Source organism: Colobus angolensis, unplaced genomic scaffold, assembly GCF_000951035.1.
Source record: "Colobus angolensis palliatus isolate OR3802 unplaced genomic scaffold, Cang.pa_1.0 Scaffold268, whole genome shotgun sequence".
Lineage (NCBI taxonomy): Eukaryota > Metazoa > Chordata > Mammalia > Primates > Cercopithecidae > Colobus > Colobus angolensis.
This window is the reverse complement of record NW_012115910.1, coordinates 4,974,055-4,987,351: the sequence shown is the minus strand read 5'-3', so window position 1 is coordinate 4,987,351 and position 13,297 is coordinate 4,974,055. Positions and strand designations below refer to the sequence as shown.

At 36.5% G+C, this 13,297-nt stretch overlaps 1 protein-coding gene across 1 annotated transcript in view; it reads left to right on the top strand.

Moving 5' to 3' along the window:
- Window positions 1-5,399, top strand: part of VWC2 (von Willebrand factor C domain containing 2) — a 139,637-nt gene extending 134,238 nt beyond the window's left edge. Inside the window, exon 3 of the mRNA XM_011947565.1 lies at window positions 4,976-5,399. Within this exon, the coding sequence (XP_011802955.1) occupies window positions 4,976-5,127 (152 nt within the window). The 3' untranslated portion in view covers window positions 5,128-5,399. The remainder of the gene's footprint in view (window positions 1-4,975) is intronic.
- Window positions 5,400-13,297: the final 7,898 nt, after the last annotated feature.

Genomic DNA, 13,297 nt, shown 5'->3' with positions numbered 1-13,297 from the left:
TTATGCCATTCTCCTGCCTCAGCCTCCCGAGTAGCTGGGACTACAGGCGCCCACCACCTCGCCCAGCTAGTTTTTTGTATTTTTTAGTAGAGACGGTGTTTCACCGCGTTAGCCAGGATGGTCTACGATCTCCTGACCTCGTGATCCGCTCATCTCGGCCTCCCAAAGTGCTGGGATTACAGGCTTGAGCCACTGCGCCCGGCCAATTTGCTTATTCTTTAAAAAAGTTACACTAGAAGGACAAAATAGAAATCACTGAAAATGATTGACCTAATGGCTGGAGGTGGGAGGTAACAGAGGAAGTGGAGAGGATAAATGGGAACAGATGGATCTAATTCTGTATGCCCGTGATAATACAACCACACAGAGAAGAGATAAGTGACTTTTGAGCAAAATATGTTGACTATAAGAAGTGCAAAATATATATTACTAGGAATGCCATTTGCATTTTAATTTTTAAATTACATAATAGTAGGATAAAAATAGAATATATTAAGGATTTTAATAAACAAGAGTCTGTCAACAAAAAGAGTCAAACTCTGTAAAATATTTAAAGAGATTTATTCTGAGTCAAATATGAGTGACCATGTTCCATGACACAGTCCCAGGAGAGTCTAAGAATGTGTGCCCAAGGTGATTGGGACACAGTTTGGCTTTATACATTTTAGGGAGACATAAGACATCCATCAATACATGTAATGTATATATTGGTTTGGTCCTGAAAGGCGGGACTACTCAAAACTGAGGGTGGAGATGGGGGCCGCTTCCTAGTCATACGTGTATTCAAAGATGTTCTGATTGACAATTGCTTGAAAGAGCTATTATATAAAGACCTGGAATCAATAGAAAGGAATGTCTGGGTTAAGATAAGTGGTTGTGGAGGCCATAGTTTTGTCATGCAGGTGAAGCCTCCAGTAGCAGGCTTCAGTGCTCTTATCAGACCTAAAAAGGTGCCAGACTCTTCATTAATTCTTTCCTGGATGAGGGAAAAGACCTGGAAAGGGAAGGGATTCTCTACGGAATGCAGATTCTTCCCACAAAAGACAGCCTCTCAGGGCCATTTCAAAATATGTCAAAGAAATATATTTTGGAATAAAATACATCTATTTCTTTCAGGGACCACTGTCTGTCATGTGATGCCACTACTGGAGTCAAGCTGGAATTTGGTGTCTTATGGCTACAAAAAGTCTGTTTTGTCAGTTTTAAGATCTCTGTTTTAATGGTAAAGCTGGTCAGCTGTGCCTGAATTCCAAAAGGAGGAGGTTATAATGAGGCATGTACAATGCCTAAACCTCATCATAATCTGAGATAGGTTTTCAGGCTAACTTTGGAATGCCCTTGTCCACAAAGAGGGGTCCATTCAATTGGTGAGGGACTTAGAATTTTATTTTTGATTTACAAGACTTAGTGTAAAATGAGATATATAATTAAAATCTAAATACAGTAGGATAAGCAAAATAAGTAAATATATTAAATTTAAAGTGTTTCATTATATGAGAAAAGCTATACATACACAAATCTAAGAGGTTACGTGTATGTGTTTTTATGTGTTCTTCTGTGTGCCTCCCAAGAAGGCCTAGAAGTGCCACCCCAGTATACTATATGTGATAACCAGGTCTTTGTTCTAAATATATTCTCCACCAAAAGGAAGAGAGAAGGTTAATTACAGATATGGGCAAGATGAGCTGAAGATATCTTCTTAGTTTAGAAATGAAAGAAGCTTTTAATGATTAAAGGAGTGTGTCAAAAAGACATAAGAGTTAGCTTGATGTCCAGATCTCCCATTAGCCAAATTTTGGACAGTGTGAACATCAAAAAGAAGAAAGACTTCAGTGTGTTGCAAAAGACTGAAAAATAAAGATTTTATATTCTACAGTAAAATGCAAAATGAAGAGTTAACTTTAGAATGATAAAAGCTCATTACAAGTGACTATTGCCCTGACATAGAAAGATTTATTCAGTTAAAGACTTTTGCTAGCATTTGTAGAACAACAGGATAGGTGAAATATAATTATCCAGTTTAGCCCTCATGAGGCCTTGTGAGGTCTTACTATTCCCATTAAGGCACACGATAATTAATCAGTCCAAGATCACATAACTATTAAGTAGCAGATTTTTAATCCAGATTTGTCTGGGGATGAGACCTGTCAGTATCTGTATTTAAGAATACAGGCCTTCTGGGCAATTATGGTGTAGCTTCTCTGTGCAAAGCACACTGACAGATATTAGGGTGAAATAAAAGCAGATTGTATTTTCAAATTTACCTCTGCAAAAAAAGATGATACAGAAAAGAAGGCATGCCAAAGAGAGCTGGAGCCAAATGTGAGGCAACTTTTACAACCTAGGCACCATCCGAATGGTCACTGTGGCACTGTTGGCCTTATGGACTAAGGAAAACGCATTGCAGAGCAAGGGAGGCAGCGAAGTGTGGAGGCCAGTTGTGTGGGGTGTGGTGGAATGCAGAGAGGACTAGAATATCCTTTTGGGGCCACTGGGTGGGGAGGGGTCTTGAATTTAAAGTCTTACAATTCACCAAAGCTAATGGATATGTGACACTGGGCTCAGACATCATAAATCTGGTGTTTTCAGGTAATGCAAATACTGGCCCCCTGGAAACACGGGACTGGAGCTCAAGCAAGAAAGTACAATTGGAACTATAATTTGGGAGTCATTGGCAGGTGAATGATTGTTGGGTTCTCTGAAAGAGAAGAGTTCAAGGGCAGAATCTTAGGACAGTGTCTGAGCAGCGGACAAGAAGAAAAGAAAGTTCAGGCCTGGGTGTGGCAACTCATTCCTGTAATCCCAGCACTATGGGAGGCCAAGGCGGGAGGATCTCTTGAGCCCAGGAGTTTGAGACCAGTCTGGGCAACAGAAAGATCTCATATCTCCAAAAATATTTTTTTTTAAAGTTAGTCAGGTGTGGTGGTGTGCTCCTCTGATCGGGGCTACTCGGGAGGCTAAGGTGGGAGGGTCCCTTGGGCCCAGGAGGTTGAAGCAGCTACAGTGAGCCGTGATCATGCCACGGCACTCCAGCCTGGGAGACAGAGCAAGACCCTGTCTCAAACACAAAACAAACAAAAAAGAAAATAGAGTTTAGGGAGGGAGAAGGGGGCACATGCAAGCAGGGAGCCATGTGCAGAGCTGGGCGTCCAGAGGCACGGGCCCTCCATCTCCTGGGCGAACTCGAAAACCACCACCACAGAACATGAGCTATTGTGCTTAGAATTATTCAAAGGCCGGCTGTTATTCTGGAGTTTGCTGGATTAATTCATTTTTTAAAAATTTTGCAGATGGACCTTTTTCATCTCTTTGATGACTTCACACATTATAATTGAACACATTTTAGTTGTGAGCACATTATCAAAAGATATTAGAAGCAAAGAAGGGAGGAGAATGAGAATTTTGCAAACTGTTGAAGATAGAAGTTGAGGGCCAGGATGCAGTAGTTATCAGTGTTTGAATTTTGGAGGGAGGTATAGAGGTAGAGCAGTTGCTCAGAGTTGAATGAGGTCTATAGGTATAAACCATAATAGAAAGCCATTAATCTTTAAAAAATAATGTGTTTTAACTAACATTGGAACTCTTTCGGATAGCCATCTCTCCATGTCCTTGATCTTAACATAAAGTGCAGATGTGACACATTTGTTGGCTGATATATTATAGCTGATACAGAATTGATTGAGAATTACAGATATCCTCAATTCTCATGGAAGATTGTGAAAGATACACTCCTGCAGCACACTGAGATCGTGCTTCTCAAAGTGTATCCCCAAACAAGCAGCATCCACATCACCTGAGAACTTATCAAAGCAAATTCTCAGGCCCCAACCCAAACCTAGTGAGCTACAAACTCTGCAAACTGTGTTTTCAACAGCCCTCCAGGCCACTGCAATGTATGGGAAAGTTTGAAAAGCTGCCCTGGGAGGCCCGGAAGGTACACTGAATTTATGTCACTTCAAGCAGTTTGCTTTTTTTAGGGTATCTCTGCCAAAAGTGTCCTGAAGAAGACTGGTTCTTTGAAGGTCTTAGTTATGCTTTTTCTGTGATTATTTAGAATTCATTAAATCAAATGGTTGCAGATTTTAGCCCCCAAATGGAATAGTTAATGAAAGTCACAGTGTTGTCTCTTAGAAAAATTTTAAATGGGCCGGGCGCAGTGGCTTACACCTGTAATCCCAGCACTTTGGGAGGCCAAGGCGGGCAGATCATGAGGTCAAGAGATCGAGATCATCCTGGCCAACATGGTGAAACCCAATCTCTACTAAAAATACAAAAATTAGCTGGGCATGGTGGCACGCCCCTGTAGTCCCAGCTACTCTGGAGGCTGCGGCAGGAGAATCGCTTGAACCCAGGAAGTGGAGGTTGCAGTGAGCCGAGATCACGCCACTGCACTCCAGTCTGGCGACAGAGCAAGACTCTATCTCAAAAAAAAAAAAAAAAGAAAAAGAAAAATAAATTAAATGACATTGGTTTCATTTCAGAACAAAAGTAGAGTACTTCATATTACTGAAACTATAACTTTGCCACTGTCCTTCATAAAAGAAACTGAATAAAATGTGTGCCATTGGCTGGGTGCAGTGGCTCATGCCTGTAATCCCAGAACTTTGGGGAAGCCGAGGTGGGTGGATCACCTGAGGTCAGGAGTTCAAGATCAGCCTGGCCAACATTGTTAAACCCCATTTCTACAAAAAATACAAAAATTAGCTGGGTATGGTAGCATGCCCCTGTAATCCTAGCTACTTGAAAGGCTGAGGCAGGAGAATTGCCTGAATCTGGGAGGCGGAAGTTGCAGTGAGCCGAGATCGTGCCATTGCACTCCAGCCTGGGTGACAGAGCAAGACTCTGTCTCACAAACAAATATATACATATATATATATACACACACACACACACATACTGTAATGCTTAATACCTAATTATGTACATTGTATATTTATGCACACATATAGCATAAAACATTTTTTCTGCATTTCAGGTCCAAACTGCTTTGCAGAAACCGCGGTGATCCCTGCTGGCAGAGAAGTGAAGACTGACGAGTGCACCATATGCCACTGTACTTACGAGGAAGGCACATGGAGAATCGAGCGGCAGGCCATGTGCACAAGACATGAATGCAGGCAAATGTAGATGCTTCCCCGAACACAAACTCTTGACTTTTTCTAGAACATTTTACTGATGTGAACATTCTAGATGACTCTGGGAAATATCAGTCAAAGGAGAAGACTTATGATGAGGAATGATGGAAAATTGTTGGTACTTTTCCTTTTCTTGGTAACAGTTACTACAACAGAAGGAAATGGATATATTTCAAAACATCAACAAGAACTTTGGGCATAAAATCCCTCTCTAAATAAATGTGCTATTTTCACGTAAGTACACAAAAGTACACTATTATATATTAAATGTATTTCTATAATCCCTCCATTAGAGAGCTTATATAAGTGTTTTCTATAGATGCAGATTAAAAATGCTGTGTTGTCAACCGTCCTCACTGTGTACCTGCATATCTTTTTCAGTTCTGATTCATCATCCGGGAATGTTCCCCCTGCACATTTTCACAGGGCAGAGTCACCCATGAATGGATCATAAGATATTAGGACCAATTTCCACTGAAACCCTGTTTAAATTCTATTTAATTACAGACATATCTCTAATGTTGATGTCTACTTCACATAAATATATTTCCTTCTTATAATAATATACTGCTTTTATCTGCTTCATTCTCAGTCACTTGTGAAATGCAGGTGTAAAGATCACTAACTCACACTTTCTCAGTTCTTTCCCCTAACCTCCTGTATTGTAGACCATAGGTAAGCACATACATATATTTCATTCTTATTTACATTATTTTTCTCTTCTAAGCATAACTTTAATTCATTCCCTAAACTGAGGAATAAAGTAGGCTGGAAAATTTGCATTACTGTTCCATCAAGCTGAAGCACAACAAAATAGGGGAGGAGTCCTTCAATTCTCCTAAGAGAGTTAAGGAAAATCAAACTCCTGAGCAAGTTCATATACCTGAAATCTAAATGTGCTATACAGATATCTCAGCTCTCAATTCAGTGGAATCATATTCGTCATCAGACTGAGTCATCTATTCTCCATAAACTACACAGTAAAATCTTGACTGATAACCTTGAATCAGCCACCCTTTACTAGCAGAGTGAGAAAGCAGTTATTCTGTTAAAACAAAGCTGAAGACCAAGTATACTCCACAACTTTCCTATAGTTATAATTCCAAACCAACTTCTTTTCTCTTCATTTGAACAGAGAACATGAAAAGCCACTGCAAAGTCCTGCTAATCTAATCATTGCATAATAGAAAATAGTTCCACCTTTATCAATCATATCAGCATGCAGTGTGTTGATGAAAGAGGTAATTGGAGTCTTAATTGGTGTAGGATAAAAAAAGCAAAACTATAATCACTATTTATGTCTTTAAAGGATTAAAATATATATAATCATTATTTGAAGCCTCTAAAGATATTTTTCATACTTTTATTCTAAAATTTTGCATTAAGAACCTATTAAGTACAAAGCATTTGTGATGACAACAAGGGAATAAGGCTTGATTTCTTGCCTTCTTGGACTTTTGGTCTCTGGCATAAGAAGTATATGAAATTATAATGTATTGTGTTAGAAGCCAAACTAGAGACCAGCAAATGGAGATTAGAAAGCCTTCCTAATGCAAAGATGGAGAACATGAAAAAATCATTATATAAAAAATAATTCAATCATTAAAAACTGAATAATATTCAAGAAAAATTGATATTATCATAATTGAATACTATCATATTCAAAAATGGATACTATCGTAATTGAAAAATTAAACTATTGTGGACTTTAGTAAATATAAAGATGCCACTGATTGAGTCATCAAAACATTACATATAGTCATTTAATTTTTATCTTGTTCATAAAGAACACCTTGAGCCAAAGGGACTACCAGTACATAGATTTCATGAAAATACTCAGGGGAATTATTAGCTAATTGCTCTCAGGTGTAATCAGCTTTCCAAAATTTAACCTTTGTATTCAAAAGTGGTAGACATTGGCCATCCCTCCTTTATTCAAGGATGGATTGTTTGAGACACAGTTATTTAAAGTTGTTGTTTTGCTAATAAATGGCCCTAGCCCCCATGGGTAGGTGGACCATTAGTAACCTCTTCTCTCTCCATCAGGCATGATGCAATTAGAGACTCAATCCATGCAGCTCAAAGTCTTCCTGTTTCCCTTAATAATAATTCCTGCCACAATGGATGATGAGCTCTGAAATAATTGCAGTGGTGTTTTCAATGCTGTGAGAATTTCAGAAAACCTAGTATTTTGTTGCATATAGAGAATGAACCCAATATCATCTTGGGAAATTAACTGACTCACTTGCTCTAAACTTAGTTTGACCTGCAGGGTCACAGGCACACACTCCTAAGCACTAAAACTCAGTGGTTGTTATTACACCAAAGTAACTCCCCTCCCCATCTCTGATTTCAACCCCCTCATTCCTCTCTCCTCATAGAAATAATACATAAATCAACCCACGGAAGAACTTGAATTTATGACAGTGTACATACTCATGAATAATAATGGCATTATTTGCATTTTTGTCCAAGATCAACTTCTTCTTGCAGTTAGACTTTCACAAATATATAGCTATCTCAGATTGACATTCTATTTTCCTCCCCTTTGTTGTCAGAGAACTCTTTGCTGAGATGATCAACAACAAACTGTTCTATTCAGTAAACATCATAACTTCAATAACTGCCCAATAAAAAAGGAAAGTATAAGTCACTCAATTTCAAAATAATAGTGTTTGGAGATAGCACAGAAAAGGGGACCTCAGAATTCAAGTATAGAAGTTCTGGAAAAGCCATAATCATTAAAATTCAAATAGGCCTACTCTATAAGTACCTAATAATTGTTAAACGATTTGTTCAACTTAATAAACTAAACCATGCTTACAAATGTATTAATGAATTTATTTCAAATTTTCAACCTATATTTAGATCTGAAAGTATAAAGCTACTTATGTAAGCAATAGAGTGGTTCTGGAAATTAGCTGATGTCTTAGAGATTTTCAAGTTAAATTCATTCTTTCACTGATATGATATTTACTTGTTGGGTGGATTAACAATACTTTTTATTGACATTTCCCAGAAGTCTTGAGAAAAGTCATTTCAAAAACTTGTATTTCATCCCTGCATGCAACAAGTATTAGATGCACTCCAGTCTGGGCAAGTCCTACTGCAGTGTTGCTGCTAGTGCACATGGAAAGGCACAGTATCCTTGACATCAAGGGGTCTGTAAGCCTTGAAACTAATTTAGGTTTGATTATAATACTTCTAGTCTTTTGATACTTAGAATTTCATCATCTGCTTTGTGCAGTAAAACATGCTGAGAAGAGTTCTCATAGTTTTAAGTTTGTAACATCAATAATATGTTTAATAAACTCTCCTCCCTACTTCTCCAACATAAATGTTGCATTTATACAAGGTTAAAAGTCCTAAAAAATCAGAAAATTCAGATGTTTAATTTTTGTTTTTATTTTAAGCAGTGAAATGGGTTTTTAAATGTATACATTATCTGAAACTTACTATTTCAAACAAGCATTGTTGGAAACTAAATCCATTATTTTAAATGTGGACTGTTTAAACGTGTAGAAAACAAAATTATGGACATAAACTATGATTTTAAAAATATTAACAATTTGCTAAATTTGCTTCAATGGGCAAGAGATCAATCTTACTTTTCATTATTCTTTTTAATATCATATTTTTCCCCAACATAATATAATAAGAAAATAAGAGTATCAGATGTACAAATAAGCACCACTGGTAAAAACATACATGATTCTTTGGCCAATATAATTTGTAACTTTCTTACTGAACCTACTTACCTACTATATTTTTTCCCTCACTATTAGCATCTGATGGTTGATACAGTGAGTAACTATTCTGAAGAATTAGATTAAGAGAGAACAATTTACTTATTCAGGAATAAGTGCATTTTTACAGCACATATTTTTCACAATCCAGCTGCAACTTCCAAAGATCAGGTTCTCATTGCTCCATAGCACAGTTTAAATAGCCTACTTATATCATATCCTCACTCCACAGCAACCGCTTCAGTCTATTATTTTAGTTTTCTAAATGTAGATCTAGTTTTCAACTGAATTCTTTATTTTGAGGATCACAATCACACACAAAATAACATCCAAACTCCTCAACATGGAAGACCGGTGTCTTCACAATTAGATCATGGACTACACCATGACCCAGGCCCCTGTGGCTGGTGAGACTTCTGGGCCCTGGGTACCACTCTAAACATGGTCTCTACTATCTCAGATCCTGCCCTGAGTGTCCTTTGCAGCACGTTGAGATATTAGCCATTTTCAATGTCCAATTCAAGTGCCATTGCTGGTAAGAAGACTTCTGTAGTTCTTATCGGAAGAATTGTCACTCTATGTCCCAGTAATAGTACTAATTCGGTTTCTTATTTTAATATATCATTTAGAAATCGTACCATAGTTTGCATAATAGTTAATTTTATGCCTGCTTCTTCTATTATTTACAAATCCCTTTAGTTTGGGCTGTGAGACATTCAATCCCCAAAACATCACCCAATATCTATATGTTAAAGGCTTGTTGAATTGTATTCAATCTATTAGTTCAGAGTTATTTGCTATTCTTGTTTAAGGACAATGTATATATTAAAGAGCAACTAAAAGCTCCCATTACTGTTTGCCAACCAAGTTGTCTTTTGATTTCTCTGTCAATTTGCAAGTATCAAATATCTAAGTCACAGAACCCGGAGACACACTAAATACCCCAAATACCCCATGGTAGTTTTAGGATGAACTCTAACAGCTATTGGCTATTTCTGGTGCAAGTCAGAAAAAAATTGCTTTTAGTGCGAAATTTTTGATGCTGAAGAAAGTTTATTGTATTGAAGAGACACTGGCCCTTTATGAAAAAGGAGGTCAAGTTTACAGTTTTGATACTTATTTACTTTCTTATTTCTAATTTTTGGAAAACACTTTTCTTAGACTTTCATTTGTGGTATTAAGTATTTCTGCGTGTGTTTTAATCTTTCTACGTAACGTAATTAAACACCTCAGTAGGTATCTAGTGAACTGATAAAATAACGAGTTGAGTCATTTGTACAGAAATATAGTAGCTTCCATAACCTGAATGATAACTATTTAAAATGATGGTTGTCGAAATTTTACTAGTGTCAAATTTCACTTTAAATTTTGCAAAGCACCTGCTATTCTAGCCTTAACACAAAAATTTAGAAGCTAACTCCAATGCCTAATTTTTAAATGAATAAATCCCATTGAATATTAAGTGGCACTGACAATCACCCTGAAAAGTATTCAGCCAAAGTTTCAATAGAATTAGGAAACTTACAGGAAAATGTGCTCTCAGTGCTTGGCCCATGAGCAGTTTATGATTTAAGACGTGCATACTGTTTAACTCATTCCTTCAAAGGTAGAAAAGTACATAAAGCCCCTGGCTGACCTATTATATAGACACAGAATTATCAAAAGCAAATAAAGTATGTACCTAAAGTCAATTTAGTATATTATGAATACAGCCTAATGACTAAACACAATTGCAAATATTGTGACTTTAGTTTTTAATTCAATTTTCAATAAGTAGAAATATTTCTCAATTTTATTTAGTATCTAATTATATTAAGACCAACGCATACATTAAAGTGCATTTATATGATTAATATTTAATGATCATTATTTTACTTAATGATTAATATTTTCTATTATTTGAATTTCTGTAATCTATGTTTTAAAAATAACTGTTTCCAAACACATTTTATGGAAAGATTTCATTTTTCCATTTCCTTTATTTTTATATTTACCTTGTCAAATAAATACAATTCTATTTTTATTTCTATTAGAATTCAGGGTTTATTCTTTTCCAAAGCATATAATTCTTATAATAATAATGGAAAAAAGTGAGAAGTATTCAGTAAGTAATATAAACCTATGAAACGATTAATGTTCTTTATATTACCAAGTAGTTTTAGTTTTTAAAAGCCATTCTTAAGCAATCAGTGAATGTATATCATCAGCCAAAAGTTATGCTAGGTTTCCTTCACTTATTATCACATTTAACCTCACAATTCTCCCAAATTGTGGGTAATGCTATCCCCTTTGTTGCAGAAAAGTAAATATAGGCTCAGGGAAATTTAAAAACTGCCTTAAGATTCAGTCTGGTGAATGAGAGGCTGAGTTAAGAATCCAAATCTGCTTTATACCAGAGCCCATGATTTGAAGTCTTACCATTTGTCTTTAGGTCAGGGACCTCTAGAAATTAGACAGAAATTTCCAAAATGGTCTTTTACCCCACTCCCCATAAATAAGATAATGAATAGCAACACTGACCTTTAATTCCAGAATATCAATCTTGATACTTGTCAAAGTAAATAGTAGCTCCTCACAAAAATGTTGTGACCTCCCTAGTCTAAATGCTTATGCTGTATGTTGATTCCTAATTCCAGATCTCTTTTTAAAAATAGTATTGAAGCATCAGGTTGTTCAGGTATGATTCTCACATTGAAATTTACCAAATGTAACCAAATATGGTGACCCAGTTTTTCTGGAGCCAAGAGAAGTAAACTGCTATTTATTAGGTGATGACTATATGGCAAACACTACAATTTCAAATTTCAAATTCTTTTATCTGATTTATTCTTTTTATGAACTCTGTTGTTTGATGAGGAGGTCAACATATGGTGGGTAACTTATCCAAATCTCGGTGATGAGCTGGGCACAGTGGCTCACACCTGTAATCCCAGCACTTTGGGAGGCTGAGGCAGATGGATCAGGAGTTTGAGGCCAGCCTGATCAACATGTGAAACCCCATCTCTACTAAAAATACAAAAAAAAAAAAAAAATAGCTGGGCATGGTGGCACATTGGGAGGCTGAGGCAGGAGAATCCCTTAAACTCAGGAGGTGGTTGCATGAGCCAGGATCGCCTCAACTGCTCTCCAGCCTGGGTGACAGAGCGAGACTCTGTCTCAAAAAAAAAAAAAAAAAAAAAAATCAATGATGGTACTGAAGCCAAATCTGTTGGGTTCCAAAGTTATCCTACATGGAGCATAGTCAGGACTGGAATGGATAGCTCTACCTGCTTCCAAATATTCTTCCCTGGGGAGTGGCTGTGAGTCTAACTCAATTGATTTATTCATTGCATTCTATGTGTCAAATGCAATTTAGGCCTGAGTGATAGTCATATATGGTCTTTGGATCCATGAAGCTCTGAGTCAACTACACCAGCAGATATCCTTAAACTAATAAAAAAAAGCGATGGCATCACATGCCATTTTGAACTTTTGCATTAAAGTCATTAACTTACATCAGTATTACGATTTATACTTTTAAGCAGAGTTTTGCCATTTTCTGATACATAGTAGCTAGTGATAAAATCATGAAATTACTATTGTATGGTCCAATGACATAAAAACCTAAGTGCCTGCTTGGGCTACTTATACTCTGCAATATACTCTGGTTTATTGTGAGGATTAAATAAAAAATCCTCACAAACCTCAATTTAATTTAATATAGATTAATTATAAAAGTAATCTACCCATGTTACATACTGTTAAATCTGTAGTTTCAAAGTGTATGCTATTTCTTAAAACAAAAACAAAGGTTATCCCCACTCCAAACAATAACAGCAATGGTGAAGGTCGTGGGCGGACAGAGGTAGTCCCACCCATCCCCAGGGGGCTCAGCCACCAGCGGCCAGGTCTGTCGACTGCTCCCACCTGCCCTGTTTTCTCTCAAGAAAAAGATTTGAAGATAGGCATCAGTGCAATAAAGGAGCTTGATACAAAAATCATTATGTTCTATATATGTTTTTGTAGGTTGTAGATTAATTATGACCAATTAGTACTTTAAAATATTTATGTTACAAATAACACTGAAGTGACATTCAAAATTGTGCCCTCTATTGAAGCCAAGAAAGTAAATGTCTTTAAAATAAACATAATGGTGTTTTTTTAGTACAATAAACAGCATACCTACACTTCAGAGGACAAATCATGTTATATAATAACCAGGAAGGAAAGTAAAAGGAGACATTAATTTGGATATGGAAGCAAAATGGAAATGGTGAAATTCAGAGTAATATAGAGCAAAACAGAAGTTTGTCTGAAACATTTAAAATATTAAGAAGTATGACTTAAAAACTCAAACATTTTAATATACGATGAATCCTTTTCTTAAGGAAAAAAGGAAAATAATAAAAGTGGTATTTGGATGAGATAATTTTCCTT